Here is an 18,299-nt window from a genome sequence, read left to right on the forward strand (position 1 = left end):
CAGAAGAGTACAGAGGGAGGGAAAGAGAATACAGAGAATTTGAAAGTATTCCAGAAATTCGGGAATACAGAAAAGTACAGAGGGAGGGAGAGAAAATACAAAGAATTTGGAAGTATTTACAGAAGTTCGGAAATACAGAAGACTGCAGAGGGAGGATGGGGAGATATTCTTCTCTGAAAAGAAAGGGGTAGAGATGGAGATGGGAAAAATAAAAAAATAAAAACTTCCTTTTGGGAAGAGGTGGAACAGATGACGAGTTCGAGACGAACCGATCCCTCCTGTTTGACGGGAAAGTGGAATGGAATTTAGCATTTGTCGAACAGAAATCTAATGGAATAATACGCTAATCTAGAGGAACAGAATAAGATTAATTCCATCAGTCAAGAAAGGAAATAGATAAGGAATGAATGGAAGTAGGTTGAATACTCATATCGGTTAACAGACAGGGTCAGTTCAGCTTTGCGAAGGTGGGTGAACCCGAAAAATAATGATGGAAAGCAAAATGTTGGCTAAAGATATATATATATATATATATATATATATATATATATATATATATATATATATATATATATATATATATATACAAAGCTTATGTGGGCGTGGCAGTCAGGTGACGGTTGACCCAAGGAAAATTGAAAGTAGATGGCATTTTAATAGTGGTTCCAAACGTACGCTCTTCTTTTCCTACATACATACATACATGCAGACATACATAAATACAAGCAGCTCTCACATGACACTCATTTTACTTCTCAGGACATCAATTTTGCAGCGAAATGTCGTGTTTCCTCCACATGACTCGGACAAAGATACGTCAGTCAAAATATATTATGAAACCTGACGTGTTATAAACCTGTCTGTGTCCTCTCGTGTGTCAAAACACTGATGATGATGATATTGATGATGATGATGAAGCTGTATGAATCTATTAGGATTCATATGAACTTTATGAATTCGTCAGATGGGGGGGGGGGGGGGGGAGGCGGGGTTTGTTTCTGAAACTTAGGTAAAGAGGAGTATTTGTTGTGAATAGTTACCAGTATATTTGTGGATATCTTTTGAAGTTGTGTATAATATATATATATATATATATATATATATATATATATATATATAAATAACACACACACACACACACCACACACACACACATATATATTATATATATATATATATATATATATGTATATATATGTCTTAACCTTCATTTTGTTATATATTTAACCAAAATGGCATTAATTTCGGTTTGGAATTTTTGAATCATTAAAAGTTGCCGTTGCTAACATCTCCTTGCACACACACACACACACACACACACACACACACACACACACACGGGGGGGAGGCCTGGATCCTTGCCCACCCAGAGACCGTTTAAATTAATATGAATAAATCACTGGTCTGTCAGTATTCGCCAATAGCATAAATCATTTATTGAACAGCCTGGAGCCCGTCTACTGTTTATGACTGGTGATGGCTGCTGCCTGCATTCAGTCATAATTCATGTCTGCAAGTCGAGAACATTAAAGAAGATCTGTTGCTCTCGAGATGTTGAACAAACGTTTGATGAATTTACGTTGTTGTTATTCTCTGGGAATCATAAAACTTCTGGGAAGGGACCAATATCTCTCCTCAATCAATGTCAACAGGTTGTTGACATGGCGTCTCGCCCCTTTATGAAATATGTATCACGTACTTGCGTTTTTATCTATTTTTTTATTTATTTATTTTCATTTATTCTTTCTTTTATTATAACTGATGTCCCGTGACTTGTTTCAAATGAACGTCCTATTTTTTGGGGGACCTTAAATTAAAATTAAATTGAAACTGATAAGTTTAAGATACAAATAAATGCGAAAAATATAGCACTAAAATATAACACTTAAATATGGCAAAAGAAATGATAAAAAAAGTAAATTATATGAAATAAATTAAAATATCAAAATGCAAACCAGCATAAAATAAAGTCTTTATTTTAGTGTAAATGCAAAAACCATAACACTATAATAGGATAAAAAATATTTGGCAAAAATAATAAAAAAAAGATAAATTATATGAAATGAATTAAAATAAGTGTAATGCTATTCTCTCCCTCAAGTAAATTAAAGTAAAAACAAATATAAATTATATGAAATAGATTAAAATGTAAAAATACAAACTAGCATAAAAATAAACTCTTTTTAGTATACATCTCACGTCATGCAATCATGGGAATACTATTCTCTCCCTCAAGTAAATCAAAGTAAAAACAAATATAAATTATATGAAATAAATTAAAATGCAAAAATTCAAACCAGCATAAAAATAAACTCCCTTTTTTTTAGTGTACATATCACGTCATGCAATCAGGGGAATACTATTCCCTTCCTGAAATAAATTAAAGTAAAAACAAATACAGAACGTAAAATAGATTTTATTTCTTTACATATCAGGCCATACAATCACTGGAAAACCGTTATCTCCACCTCCTTATGCATTCAGATAAAGGCGGAGACTATTTTATTTTTTATTTTTCTCGTATCTCGGGGCGAGGAGTGCAAGACTTTATCACAATTCCATATGAAAAGTCGAACTTGATAATATTCCCGATGGGTCTAGACAGCTCCGAATGAGCCAGCAGAGTGTCTGGCTCCTATTTTGTGTTTATTACTCAGACTTATTTTACTTGTTATTTTTTTTTATCATTAGCAGGCAGGAGTTCGTTTCCTTTACACTTTAGATATGCAAAGAATCGGGGCAGATTCACTTTCTGCTCGTCTGACTGACTGGGTGGCTGTGTGTCTGATTATCTGCCTGTCTGTATCAAAGCTTACCAGATCACTGAGGAAAGACATATTTAGGGATTCTATGAGAATCTCAAGTCTCTCTCTCTCTCTCTCTCTCTCTCTCTCTCTCTCTCTCTCTCTCTCTCTCTCTCTCTCTCTCTCCAAAAATAAATAAATAAATAAATTAGGCCATAGGACAGAAAAATATATTTTTGATATAACTCTCTCTCTCTCTCTCTCTCTCTCTCTCTCTCCTCTCTTCTCTCTCTTCCAAGAATCAGTAAAAAAAGGAAAAACATAAAATATTAAAATTTTTGTGTAACTCTCTCCTGTCTCCTCCTCCTCTCCCTCTCCTCTCTCTCCTCCCTCTTCCTCTCTCTCTGTCAAAAAAAAATAATAAAATAAAAAAATAAAATAAAATAAAGATTAGGCCACAGGACAGAAAAATTATTTTTTGAGCATATAAACTCTCTCCTCTTCTCTCTCTCTCTCTCTCCCTCTCTCCTCTAAAAAAAAAAAAAATAAATAAATAAATAAATAAAATAAATAAATAAATAAAATAAAAAAATAAAAAAAATAAAAGATTAGGCCACAGGACCGAATTTTTTTTTGAGCATTTTAAACTAACTAACTCTCTCTCTCTCTCTATCTCTCTCTCTCTCTCTCTCTACTCTCTCTCGGGTCAGTTGTTTAATATTTCCCAATGACAGCGAGCGGGCAACAATATACCAGACATGGGTAGGGGGGGAAGGTCACAGACCCGAATTTATTAAATCTAAAATGAGCATAGGGCCACTCTTATTATTATTATATTATTATATTATTATTATTATTATTATATTATTATTATTATTATTATTAATGTTATTTGTTGTGTTGTAGTTGTTGTTATTGTTGTTTGTTGTTGTTGTTGTTTGTTGTTATTGTTTTATGCAGTTGATGAACTCTCTTTATATGGAACAAATCCACAGGGGTGACTGACTTGAAAGATTGCAAGCTTCCAAAGAATATGGTGTTCATTAGGAAGAGGTAAGTGCACAGGTAATGGGGGGGGAAAATACAAAAATAATATATATATATATATATATATATATATATATATATATATATTTATATATATATATAATATGAATAATTATCACATCGCTGTGATTCATATACATTATTCGAGCTACAAATATCCTTTAATATCTAATTCGCTCTACCTCGGAATTGATATATTTTCATATATGTAAACCGAAGGGGAATTTTTTTCGTTGATAATAATTTCGTCCCCTCATGGGATCGAACCACCGTTCAGCGGACAGGAACGAAATCAGGACGAATCGGTAACGTCAATGGCCTGATTTCGTTCCTATCCGCTGGACGGTGGTTCGATCCCATGAGGGGACGAAATTATTATCAACTAAAAAATTCCACTTCGGTTTACATTTATGATATATCAATTCCGAGGTAGAGCGAATTAGATATTAAAGAACATTTGTAGCTCGAATAATATAAATATATATATAATTGATGGATTAGATACGTATAAAGTACACTATGTCACATCATTATCTCCCATCTTTCTTTCCCTTCTTGTATGTACCCTTGAGTCCACGAATCATTTTATATTCATAAATCTATTTTGCCTTTTTATTACTAATGACCTTATTATCAAAACGCCACCAAGTTAATCTTTTAAGTCCCTGTAATCCTCGAGAGATCAAAAGAAATTATTTTCTCGTCAGCGATTTCTAATTAGTGACGAATCATCGAGTCACTAATCTCTTTTATGTATATTTTTGTGTCGTTTCAAATCAGTGTAAAGAGGGATTTATCAGTTCCAATGCACGTGTCTCTGTTTTGTTTATAGTTTTATAAATATCTCTGCCCTATTTCTATTTTGCGAACATATCCCCCAATCTTTATTCGTTTTAACTATTTTGAAAGCATATTCCCCTGTTCTTGTTCGTGTCTGTCTCTTTGACAGCATTTACTCCTATTTTTCTTTGTGTTTATATTTTGGTAAACATCTCCACTTAATTTTGTTGTGTTTATGTTTTTGTCAACAGCTCCTGTTTTTGTAAACAGCTCCCCCTAATTTTTTGCTGTATTTATCGTTTGTGTAAACAGCTCCACTATTTTTTTAATTTTGCTTTTGTCTTTTTAGAAACATCTCTCCCTATTTTTGTTTGTGTTGACCTTTTTGTAAATCAGCTCCCCCTATTTATGTTTGTGTTGACCCTTTTGTAAACACAACTCCCTATTTGTGTGTAAACACAACTCCCTATTTGTGTTTGTCTATTATTTTGAAAACTTCTCACTTTATTTTTGCTTGTATTTATTATTATCATTATTTTTTCATTTCCCCTTATTTTTGTTTGTGTTTACAGTTTTGTAAACGTATTTTTGTTTGAGTTGACTATGGCAAAGGGGATATAGGTAGACAAATCAGCCCTTATATCTTCAATTCGCTCTCTCTCTCTCTCTCTCTCTCTCTCTCTCTCTCTCTCTCTCTTCTCCTTCACTAAAACCTCTTGATTCTCATTGTCAATTATGCTTACAATAAGCCCAAGATTATTGTCACAATCCGTATAGGTTAATGAAACATACAAGATTAATGTCTGTTTTATATTCCGTTAATTCAAATTCGATATATCACAGCTTATAAGGTTTAATCTTCAGTATATATCTAGGAAAGGCCTTTTATAGGAAAAATGAGTCAATTTCATTTATAATATGTTTAAAGGTCATTAGAAATACTTTAGTAGATTCACATCAAGCGTGCATCCGATGTCTAGGCCAGTCCCTTACGAAGCTCCTGTTTGGCTGTTGATAAGGCAATCACAGGGCTGGTAACTCTCAGTGTCTCACGAGAGTTCACATGGTTAGGATGTATGTTCCACCTCTCTTGAGAGATGGAACATACATCCTGCCTATGTAAACTCTCTCGAGAGACTGAGAGCTTGCAGCCCGGTGATTGGCTTATCAACAGCCAATCAGGAGCGTCGTAAGGGACAGGCCTAGACATCGGATGCACGTTTGATGTGAATATACTATAGCTGGTTCCAAACGTCCCCTAAACCATATTAGGGCTCCCCACTATAACCCTGCCAAGTTTCATGCCCATCGGACCAGCTGATATGGGTTAATATTTAGTGTTTAATGAAGACCTTTGTTGGGGAAAATTTCTTTGGAAATCTGAAGGTATGAAAAAATAACATATTAGAAAAAAACACTTTCCCTTTTTAAAGGAAGAAAGCAGTGGAAATTTGAAGTACATGATAATGATAAAGAAGTAAACTTCCTCTTCAACTCATCCCACCTTCTTTAATAGCCTCTCCCCCCCTCCAACACTCTAACACTCCCCCACTCCTCATCGCATCCCCACAGCTGTCAAAAGGCTGTTTAGGAGCATCATTGATGCCAGGGGCAGATCGCGGGCCTGAGATAAGGCACAGCATCCCGGCCACTCGGAAGAGAAAAGGCGTCTGCAGATCTCTTTAGTTTTCTTAGAAACTACTGAAGCTAGAGGGCTGCAAATTGGTACGTTGATCATCCACCCTCCAATCATCAACCATGCCAAATTACAGCTCTCTAGCCTCAGATGTTTTTATTTTATTCAAGGTTAAAATTTGCCATGATCGTGCGTCTGGCAACGCTATAGGACAAACTGAAAATAATATATTGAACATGTATTTTTTTTGTAAATGAATTTTTTTTTTAAATTTAACAGTTTCTATTTTTTTTTTTTTAAATTCAGCGTGTTTTTTTTTTGCTTTGATAATAAATTAATTCTTTTTTTCTGTATAACGAAAAATAAACAGTGAAGGCAACACTGTTAGGAGAGCGAGAGAGAGAGAGAGAGGAGAGAGAGAGAGAGAGAGAGAGAGAGAGAGATAGAGAGAGAGAGATGGATTCTACAGCTCACAGGATGTAATAGGACTCCTCCTTACTTCTCAAAGTCGGGTTATAAAATCCTATAATAAAAAAATCTATATATGAAGCCTCAATTATTCAACATCTTTTCCCCCCTGGCCTTGAACACCCTGGTAAAGAGAGATTCCTAGAAAAGAGATAGAGTATACATAACCACAGGCTGCTATTCCTCTCCTCCTCCTCCTCCTCCTCCTCCTCCTCCTCCTCTTCCTCCTCCTCCTCCTCCTCCTCCTCGGGCTGACTCTCACTTTCCTCTTGTCAGATTTCGTAAAGTTATTCATCAAAGAGACCTGGGAGCTTCTGGGTCTCTCACCCGATAACGTTTCAGCTGGGTGAAGTTTAAAAAAAAAAATAAAAAAGGACACTACTGGTTATTCTCTGATGTTCATTTGGACGAGTTGTATATATATATATTATATATATATATATATATATATATATATATATATATATATATATATATATATAGATATATAATTGCATATATACACATACCCATATATATATATATATATATATATATATATATATATATATATATAAATATATATGTATAAATGGGTATGTATGATGTATATGCACATATATGTCATACGTATTTATTTTTTAATGTTTACATCCTAAGTAATTTTTATTTATTTTTTTATACTTTTCTGATAAGTGTAGATTGATGTAAATCCTTGGAAATGTTTACATGTTCAATTCAGTATATTTACATATACGTGTATATAGTATAGAGAGAGAGAGAGAGAACGAGATGAGAGAGGGAGAATGACGAGAGGAGAGAGAGAGAAGGGTGTATTTGTAGTCCGTTCGTGAACACCATTCGAGCAGCTCACAAAAGAACCCAGGGGGCAAAATATATTTTCACTCACTTCATATTCCAATGCTCTCTCTCTCTCTCTTCTCTCTCTCTCTCTCTCTCTCTCTCTCTCTGCTCACAGGTTGCTATCATCTTTTCAGCCTCCAGGCTTCCTCTGATCTCCCGTGAATTAAGTCCTGTGACCTGGCATAAGGAAATTAAGTGTCACTTGCCGTCTTTTCAAAAGTTTATTGGTAAAGCGTTAGGCGACTTTGTTGATATCAAAGGTCATGGTATTATTATCATTATAGTAATTCAGTGTCCATTTACAGAATTGTGCTACTACTAAGAATTATATTAATGTCATTAATGTTGTTAATAATTGTTCTGTTTTGTTTAATTCAGAAAGCTAATTTAATTTCTGAGATCTTCCTTTATTATTTAGACGTTTGTATATTTTTTCCAGCGTTCAGAAATCTACTGTAATCAAAAGCCATATTTAACTATCTTACGCCCACGAACTAAGTAATTCAATACAACAATTATGAACTTAATGTTATATTGCAGATTTATCTGAATACTAACACAGTATTTGAAAGGACAGAGATGTTAATATGTATAAAAGTCTGCCTAAAATATTTATCTTACACGGAACGGAAGAATAGTTTTATTATCAGCGCAAATAATGGGAAATGAAACGAGCCATTTTTAACATCTACACGATAAACCTCTGTTTTAGTAAATCTGTTAAACGGTAAATTTACATCCATTTAACCTGATACGTAAATAGAACCATTGATAACAAATAATACCTCTCAATAGGCACATCATCCGGTAATAAAGGCGTAATCCTGCCCTAATACAGAGAGCTACGAGAAATAAATAAATAATGAAAAAAAAATCTACCAGTCAATGTTTGATCCCGAAGAAATTAATGCTTTCTGCCCGTGGCGCTAATGACGCTACATAATGGAGTGTAAGACAAGGTAGGGGAGGAGTGATGGAGCAAGAGAAGGTGAGGGGGAGGGGGAAGGGGAATTAGGGGGTGTCAGAAGAGATCGCAATAGGAACGAAAAGGGGATTAGGTTGAACGTGAGAACGATTAATGGGGGAGTCCGGTTCTGGAGTTTCCGATCGGAATTTGATGGCGTTGGTGTGTTTGTATGTGTTGGGAAAACGGGAGAAACTGATAGAGAGAGAGAGAGAGAGAGAGAGAGAGACCTTACCTTACCTTACAGACCTTACAGTTCGTTCGGGTTGCCCCAGGTCCCTCAATGTGATGCATCTCTAATGTCTACCAGAGAGTTGCTAGTACATCTTCCGGTATATTTTGCATCTTCCAATCTTGGATGGTCTGGGATGCAGTTTAGATATTTGTCGAGCTTATTCTTAAAACACATCTACGCTCACTCCTGATATATTCCTCAGATGAGCTGGCAACGCATTGAATAGACGATGCATTATCGATGCTGTGCGTAGTGGATTAATGTCCTGTGTGCTTTCCTTATTTTTCCTGGTATAGTTTTGGGCACTATTAATCTACCTCTGCTTGCTCTTTCTGATATTTTTAGTTCCATGATGTTTTCTGTTATTCCTTCTATCTGTTTCCATGCCTGAATTATCATGTAGCGTTCTCTTCTCCTTTATACTATATAATTTTAAGGATTGTAGTCTTTCCCAGTAGTCAAGGTCCTTAACTTCTTCTATTCTAGCTGTAAAGGACCTTTGTACACTCTCTATTTGTGCAATATCCTTTTGATAGTGTGGGTACCATATCATATTGCAATATTCAAGTGGACTACGAACATATGTTTTATAAAGCATAATCATGTGTTCAGCTTTTCTTGTTTTGAAGTGCCGTAACAACATTCCCATTTTTGCTTTACATTTTGCCAAAAGAATTGCTATTTGATCATTGCATAACATGTTCCTATTCATCATCACACCAAGGTCTTTAACTGCTTCCTTATTTGTGATTGTCTCATTATTAGGTCCCCTATATGCATATATAGCTTTCTTCTCTGTCTCCATAATTTATGATTCAAATTTATCAGAGTTAAATACCATCCTATTTTCCTCTGGCCCAATCATATACTTTGTTTAAGGTCTCTTTGAGAGCGTTCCTATCTTGCATCACAAGTAATTTCTCTACTTATTCTTGTGTCATCAGCGAAACTACTCACTACCGAATCCTTAACATTACTGTCTATGTCTTCAGTTCATAATAACAAACAGGTATTGCAGCTAACACCGTACCTTGTGGCACACCGGATATTACCTTGGTTTCATCCGTTTCTCATCGTTTGCAATAACTATCTGTTTTCTGTTGTGTAAAAATTCTTTTAACCATCTTCCTACTTTATCTACGATATTGTGTTTTCTAATTTTCTTTGCTAATTATTATTAGGTCTACTTTGTCAAAAAAGCTTTTGCAAAGTCTAGATAAACCACATCTGTTTCATTTCCGCTTTTCATATTTTTGAATATGTTCTCACGGTGGACTAACAGTTGGGTTTGTGTACTTTTCCGGGTACGAAACCGTGTTGTCCTATATTAAAACAAATTATTTTTTATTAAATGTTCATAACATTTTTTTCTTCATTACCCTTTCATATACTTTCATAATATGTGATGTTAGACTCACAGGCCTATAATTACTCGCCTCTAGTCTTGATCCACTTTTGAAAGTAGGGGTGATATATACTAATTTGTGCTCATCATAAATCTTGCCTGTATCTACACTTTGTCTTAATAATATTGCAAGTGGCTTTGCGATAGAATGAACTACTTCTTTAACAAAATAGCAGGACTCCATCAGGCCCTGCAGCAGCTCCATTTTTAATTTCATTAATTGCCTGCACAATATCAGCTTCATTAATTTCTATGTCAGCTAAATATTCACTATTTTTCGTCCTTACTTCTATATCATTATCTTCATTATCTATTCTAGGGGTGAATTCTCTCTTATATCGTTCTGCCAGTATGTTGCAACTTCCCTTTTTTTCATTCGTTAATCTCCCTTCAATTCTCAGAGGGCCTATTTCTATTCTTCTTTTATTCATCTTCTTCGCATATGAGTATAATAGTTGGGGTTTTGCTTGATATTAATAGGGTTTTTTCTTCCAAGTCCCGTTTTTTCATTTTCTTTTGATTGTATAATCTTTTGTTCTGCATTTTCTATCTTACTTTTTAGTTCTATAACTTTCCATGCATATTTTTCTTTGCAAGACCTTTTTTTCCACTTTCTGATTTTCTGGAACAAGATCCTTTCTGTCTCTTGGTATGCATGAATGATGTTTACTTTTCTTCTTCGGTATATATTTATCCACTATTTTCTCTAATATTTATATAATATCCCCGTATTTACCCTTATGTCATCACTTACGAAAATGTTATCCCAATCTTTGTTTAATTCTTCATTATTTCTGACCATTTATATTTTTACTGTAGAAGTTGTATTTTTCATATCCTTCCCACTTTTTCATTTCTTGCTTCTCTCTGTTTTCACTTGCTTTGGAATGAACTGTTAATTCTATGACATTATGGTCTGAAATACTCGCATTATAAACTATTATTTCTTTAAACATAATTCATCTCGTTCACAAATACTAGGTCTAAAGTATTTTCCTTTCTTGTTGGCAGGTGATTTATTTGTTGAATGTTGTATTCTAGTAGCATATCTAATAGCTTTTCGAATTGCCTCTTATCTTCTGCACTACTATTACTCTCTTTTTTATATGTATAAGTACAACCACAATCTCCTATTCGTTCTTTCCATTCTACGAAAGGAAAGTTGAAGTCACCCGATAGGAGAATAGTCCAGTCCTTGTGATTTCTACATATATCATCCAATTTTTCAATTATTAAGTCAAACTCTTAGTATTAGGAGGTCTATATATTACTATGTTCAATTAATTTTTCAGATTCAAATTCTACCGCTATTAGTTCACATTCTGAGTTACTATATTTCTCATATATTTTTCCTTGTTTTTTGTCTTTCCCATATATTGCGGTTCCCCCTTGATTCCTATTTTTTCTATCTGATCTATAAGTTTGAACCCTTTTATTTGATCATCATTCCCATTTGTCCCCCCCCATCCTTGGGATTACGGGGATGGTTCCAGGTTTCACTTATATTCATTATATCTATTTTCTTTTCATTTGGGTTAGTTTCTTCTAAGTACTGCTATTTTTCTTTTTGAGTTACTCGTAACTAAACCCTGCGCATTCATCACTATGATGGTTTGCGTGTTTTTCCTCCTTCATTAATATTGGTAGTAATAAGGATTTTTGTTCCCATGTCTCTTTCCTGTTCTGGTATGTTGTTCTTTTTTTGTCATTTCCAGAAAATTCTGACATTAAAAAATCCAACTTTTCCATAATATTGATCTTCCTTCATCATAATTATTCATTTTGTGTCTGAATCTGCAATTTTTCTCCGTTTCTGAATATCCTCTTGCATAATAAATACAGTTATTATCTCTTGAGTAGAATTTTGGAGCTGATGCTTTGAAATTTTTTGCTGACACCTCTGCATATCTCATTGGTGGTTTGCTTTCTCTTTTACCTGATATTCTGATTTCGCTCTTTATTTGTTCTTTCTTATTTTGGATTTTATTACTTGGTTGGTTATTTATTTGATTATGATTCATGGGCTACAGGGTGCATATATTTGCATTTTTTGTCGAACTTGACATCCTTTTATTTCCTTCTTTTAGGTTTTTGCATATTTTTGGATGCAGATCTCTGCAATCATCCCCATAGCCATCTAAGTATGCACATTTACCATATATTTCATAGTTGTGACATACCTTAGGATGTTTGTAGTAAACATCTTTCTCCAAATCTGCAATTCCCTCTTTTCAAAAGGTTTGCAGATTTTGTCTTCTTTCTATTTTTTCCTCTTTCCCGTCATTGTGTAGATGGGTAGAGCCTCTTCGGGATTTGCTTTTCTGTTGTCATATCGTAATTTATTTCTTCATAGGTATGCTGCTTTATTGCCTCATATGTAGTATCAATGAGTATCTCTGCATCATACTTTTATCTTGTTCTTTGTTTTCCTTATTTTTTTCTGTCATTTCATTTTTGTTTACTTCTCTTCCGTTTTCCTCTTCTTCTTCTTCTTCTTCCTCTTCCTCTTCTTCTTCATCCTCAACTATTTGTACATTCAATCTTGATTTAATAACATTGTCTATCCATGATAGACATGTTGAACAAAAAATTCTTGTATCTTTTCTCATATCTTGCATTACCTCAGCACACTGTGGATGGGTCGGAATGTTGCATGCAGCACATTTTCTGATTAGGTTTTGTGGATTGACTATGCTATACCAAACCTTACACAGTTTGCATGCTTTTGGCATTCTTTTTTCCTAATGCATCAATTAGGATATTCACAAGATTCGCCTTATTCATTTTCTTTGTCGGAATATGCTTGGTTTAGATGTATATTTTCTATGAGTCTCTTGAACCACTTGGATTTTATTTGGAACTTCTTCAATTATTTTCAAGATGTTTTTCATTAGATTTGTTCCAGTTTGAAGGATTATATCCTTCTAATATACTCATGAATGCTTTTGTATCTTTTTGGTTAGGACTGTTGCTGATTCATAGATGAGAAATGCCAGTTCCCTTCCTGCTACCTCATCGTATGCGAATCCGCCAAGCAAGCTAATTACGCCATTTCTTCCCGCAGTTGGAACTTACTGCCATCTTGTTCTGATTTACAGTATTACACTTGATAAACTAACTTAGAAGACGCTTTATTCCTACTATTTTCCACTAATCTTATCACCGATAGTTCACGAACACTTCTAGATATTTTCTCAAATTCTAGTCGTATGTTAAACTTGTGATATCTGTTGATTAATCTGACTTCACGCGGGAACGTCTCACCAAGCAAGATGGCTACTACGAGAGAGAGAGAGAGAGAGAGAGAGAGAGAGAGAGAGAGAGAGAGAGAGAGAATGGGAAAAAGGAGAGAGAGAGGGGGAGGGAGAGAGAGAAGGATTGAGAGAGAACTGGTGGAGAAAGAGGGAGAGAGTGGGAAAGAATAGAGAGAGAGAGAGAGAGAGAAAGAGAGAAGTGCGTTTGAGAAATAAAGAGTGAGAGACAACAGGAAAAAGGAGAGAGAGAGAGAGAGAGAGAGAGAGAGAGAGAGAGAGAGAGAGAGAGAGAGACAGAGGCGCGAACATCAGTAGCGTAATCAAAATTCAGCTGGAACAAACTAAATCTTTTAACACTTTGCATATTCGTACCCATAATCTCCAACGACCCTTCTCTCTCTCTCTCCCTCTCTCTCTCTCTCTCTCTATTAATCATCCGTCTTCTTCTCCCAGCTACCATTAATCAGCGCGATTTTTTTTGAAAATTAGAAAGCATTTTCTTATACGACAGTCGGACGAATCAGGACTCCTGATAAGAGGTATTAGATTAATATTGATTCCCTGGAAACTTCAAATAAAAGTGATTTACTTCCTTCGTTCGCTTTTCCATCGAGTGAATTATTGACTCTAATGGCGTTGCAGACGTAGCTGTAAATGGGAAATGACGTTTTAGCACAGATTACATGGAACTTATGTTTTGATTCTCGACAGAGTCTTATTAAGTATATCATAGCACTTAGGATGTAGCTATAAAAGGAAAATACTGCTTTTAAATTGCATAGAATATGTATTAGATGTAAGCTATTCAGTTCCTCGTTGGACGAGTGGGTTTCGTGTTCGCCTGCTAATTTGGCCAACGTGCAGTCAGAGGAATTTATTTCCGGTAACCAGAAATTCATTTCTCGATATCGTGTGGTTCGGATCCCACAATAAGCTGTAGGTCCCGTTGCTAAGTAACCAATTGGTTCCTAGCCACGTGAAAATAATCTAATCCATCGGGCTAGCCCTAGGGGAGCTGTTAATCAGCTATGTGGTCGGGTTAAACTGAGATATAATTAACCTAATAATTATATCTTACACTGAGGAACATTTGTACATATTTCAATATCGTCTAGAAAACACTAGTTAGGCAATAAATCCCAAAATATAACTACGTCTAACATTCGACCTACTAAAATAGGGGATAAATAAAAAAAAGTATGGATAAGTAACTTTAATCCAATTATAAGTAACCACATCTGCTTCAATTACTCTTCAAAATACTGATGAACATTCACGCATGTTTAAATAACGTCTAGAAATACCTGATTAAAAAAAAAAGTGCTAGAATATGGACGTACAACCTTCGATTTACTAAAAATTAAGCTTCTAGATATACCTCATTTTATTAAAAAAAAACTAAAATATGGGCGTACAAATTTCGACCTACCAAAAATTAAGGATTCATTAATAAAAATTGAATTAATTGCTTTAATCACATATAAGGACAAAATTAAACTTGAAGCACACTTAAGTAACGTCTAGAAATACATGATTTTATATATATATATATATATATATATATATATATATATATATATCTATATATATATATATATATATATAGATATATATAATATATATATATATATATATATATATATATATATATATATATATATATCTATATATATATATATCATATATATATATATATATATATTCTATATATATATATATATATATATATATATATATATATATATATATATAACTCTAGAATATTAAGGATTCATTAATAAAACTGAATTAATCACTTCCCATAATAAGGACACAATTAAACTTGAATCGCACTGCCAAACACTGACGAACATCCAAGCATGTTTAAACAACGTCCAGAAACAAAAATGATTTTTAGAAAAGGGCTAAAATATATGCATATATTATACACGTGCATTCGATCAGCAGCACCCCAGTGACGTGGTCGGTCTAGTCTTCGCCTGCTACCTCGATGGCCGCGAGTTCAATTCTCGGGGCATTCCATTGACTGGTCAGAGATTTGTAGTATTTCTGGTGATAGAAGTCCACTCTCGACGTGGTTCGGAAGTCACGTATATAGCCGTTGGTCCCGCTGCTGAATAACCACTGGTTCCACGCAGCGTAAAAACACCTTACAAACAAACAAACAAACATTCGACCAGCCAATCTGCTCTCTTGCAGCCTATCAAACGGACCCCATGTTATAAAGCTTCTCGCTCTCCTATTTGATGTGTCTCTCTTCAAAGGCCTCGTTTGTTGGGAAGCCTGGGCCTCTCTCTGCTTACTACCGCCGACGACTTTGCCTATGAATATGAAAATAATGCCTCCCCTGTTATTAGGAAGCGTGAATGCAGCTCGTATATTTGTTGGGTGGGGGGGAGGGGGGTTAAACCAGGTTGGCGCTGGTGGGATACTGGTCGTTTCACGGGAACGTTGTGTTTTGTCATATTTTGAAGTGTTTTTATAGATTTCATTATTATATTGATATTATTATTATTATTATTATTACATTCCATATGTATAAATAAAAAATATTATATAATATGGTAAAAGATAAAAGCACTATATTGTGAATTTCTTAGAAATATTGATGATAATAATAATAATAATAATAATAATAATAATAATAATAATAATAATAATAATAATAATAATAATAATAATAATATGCTGGAAGTAAACCCTCTTTTAAACATGTTTTATTAAAAGTAATTGCTGCCTTAGCTGCATTAATTTTATACAGGTTCTTCTCTATTTTTCTAATTATTGCTTTCTCATTGTTGTTTAAACTGGTGAGCAACGCACCGAAGGTTGACATATCTCAGTTAGGTAGAACGATTGGATTTTATTGGTAAAAATTTCAGTTGGGGTAGTCAAAATTTCGGGCATATCCCGTAGAGAAAGCTGATCTCTCTCAACGGCGGCAAGCTGCGAGTCCCACAGCGTACTCAAGGCTACATCAATCTCACTGACTTCCAACCTTCTCCCGACCAAGACGCTCTGCTTCGACTAGGCTTAACTGTCACTTCATGTCTAAGCCTAAGCAACATGAGAAAAGACTTGAAATCGAACTCCTGCTCGACTCCATCCAACAGCTCGAGACCCGGAACATTGTCCGAACAACAGACGCCCTCCAGCCCCTCCTGCTCGCCGAAGCCCTCACGGAGAGGGGGCCACACACCAGTGGCATCTTCACCGAGAGATGAAAGGAAGCAGCTAAGGAGTTGAAGGCCAAAGAAGACATTACTGTGCGACGGGCAGATAAGACGGCCGCTTTCGTCTTAATAACAACGAAGGAATACCATGAGAAGCTCGACGCTATCCTGTCCGACTCCTCAAAGTTTGAACGTCTCACACGGAACCTACGGAAGACTCAAAAGGGATGCCAACGTGTCATCAGTACCATTAATGCCGCAACCAATGCAGTCCACCTTCCGCCCATCCAAGGGGACTTCAGCCTTGGTTACCTCTATGGGAACGTGAAAACCCATAAGGAAGGCAACCCTCTCGCCCGATTATCAGCCAGACGCCCGCCCGACTTACGCCTTGGCAAGCGCCTCAATCAAATTTTGACTCCCTACGTCCCGAGCCGCTATAGCCTGAGTTCATCGGTGGAGTTCCTTGAAGAAATTCGCGACTCCCCCCGGCACCGGCATCATAGCATCCCTCAACGTAGAATCCCTATTTACCAACGTTCCCGTCGACGAAACTATTGACATCATCATGGGTCGAGTCTACCGAGACCCGTTGACGGCCCCACTCAATATCCCAGAAGCCTCTTTGCGCACCTTGCTGGACATCTGTACGAAGAGGGCCCCCCTTCTCCACCCACCGAGGACAGATGTTCCGTCAGAAAGATGGCGTTGCCATGGGCTCTCCTCTGGGAGTCCTTTTTGCCAACTTCTATATGGGCACCGTAGAGGAGAGGGTCTTCGCCCAGAGCCAGCACCCCCGCAAACAAATACGCCCGTTACATAGACGATATCTTCGTGCAAGTCGACACCGAGGATGAGGTAGAAGCCCTACGTCGCCGATTCCAGCAATGCAGCGTGTTAAACTATACAGTCGAGTTTAGCACCAACGATCGGCTCCCCTTCCTCGACGTCCTTATAACGAAGACAGAAGACGGTCTCCGCACTTCTGTCTACACGAAGAAAACTAATTTAGGAATGTGCCTCAACGGGATAGCGAGTGTCCAGACAGGTTTAAGAACACTACTGTCAGGGCCTTTGTGAAAAGGGCCCTCTCCCATTGTTCCACCTGGCAGACACACACCTCGAGCTTGATAGAGCTTCACAGATGCTCGTGAATAACGGATATTCCAATAAGCTCATCAATCGAGAAGTGCGTACCGCCCTCGAAAGATGGTATCGAACGAGGAACAAGACCCACGACCCGCCCACCGAGAACATCACGATATATTATAAGGCCTTCATGCACTCTCAATACCGCGAGGAGGAGAAGGCGATGAAGAAGATCATTAAGGAAAACATCCTCCCCATTGAAGAAGGCAAGATAGTGGACCTTATAATATACTACAAAAACCGTAAAACAAAAGACCTTATCATGAAAAATAACCCCTCACCGCCATCAGGAGACCCCCTCAAGCAGACGAACGTAGTATACCAATACATATGCCCCGCCCGAGGATGTCCTGGGAAGTACATTGGAATGATACCATGCGTCTTGCGAAGAGAATCTCCTGTCATGCCCAAGAAGGGGCTATCAAGAACCACGCCCTCACCGCCCACCGAGACACAATCTCCCGCGACTGTATCATCCGTAACACCAGGATAATAGGGAGAGCACCCGACCCTCGACGTCTGCGCCTCCTAGAGGCGTTACTCATCCAGGAACAAAAGCCCTCCATGAACACGACACAGGAGGCCTTTTTGCTCCCGACCT

The 18,299-nt window shown here is 36.3% G+C and overlaps 1 protein-coding gene across 1 annotated transcript in view; it reads right to left on the reverse strand.

Annotated features, from left to right (window-relative positions):
- Window positions 1-6,126: 6,126 nt before the first annotated feature.
- Window positions 6,127-18,299, reverse strand: part of LOC135195266 (ABC transporter F family member 4-like) — a 40,337-nt gene continuing 28,164 nt past the window's right edge. Inside the window, exons 3-6 of the mRNA XM_064221526.1 lie at window positions 16,368-16,610; window positions 13,966-14,024; window positions 6,844-6,943; window positions 6,127-6,286 (exon numbers count right to left, since the gene is read on the reverse strand). Coding sequence (XP_064077596.1) covers window positions 6,127-6,286; window positions 6,844-6,943; window positions 13,966-14,024; window positions 16,368-16,610 — 562 coding nt within the window. The remainder of the gene's footprint in view (window positions 6,287-6,843; window positions 6,944-13,965; window positions 14,025-16,367; window positions 16,611-18,299) is intronic.

The sequence above is a fragment of the Macrobrachium nipponense genome, chromosome 16 (genome assembly GCF_015104395.2).
Source record: "Macrobrachium nipponense isolate FS-2020 chromosome 16, ASM1510439v2, whole genome shotgun sequence".
Classification (NCBI taxonomy): Eukaryota; Metazoa; Arthropoda; class Malacostraca; order Decapoda; family Palaemonidae; genus Macrobrachium; species Macrobrachium nipponense.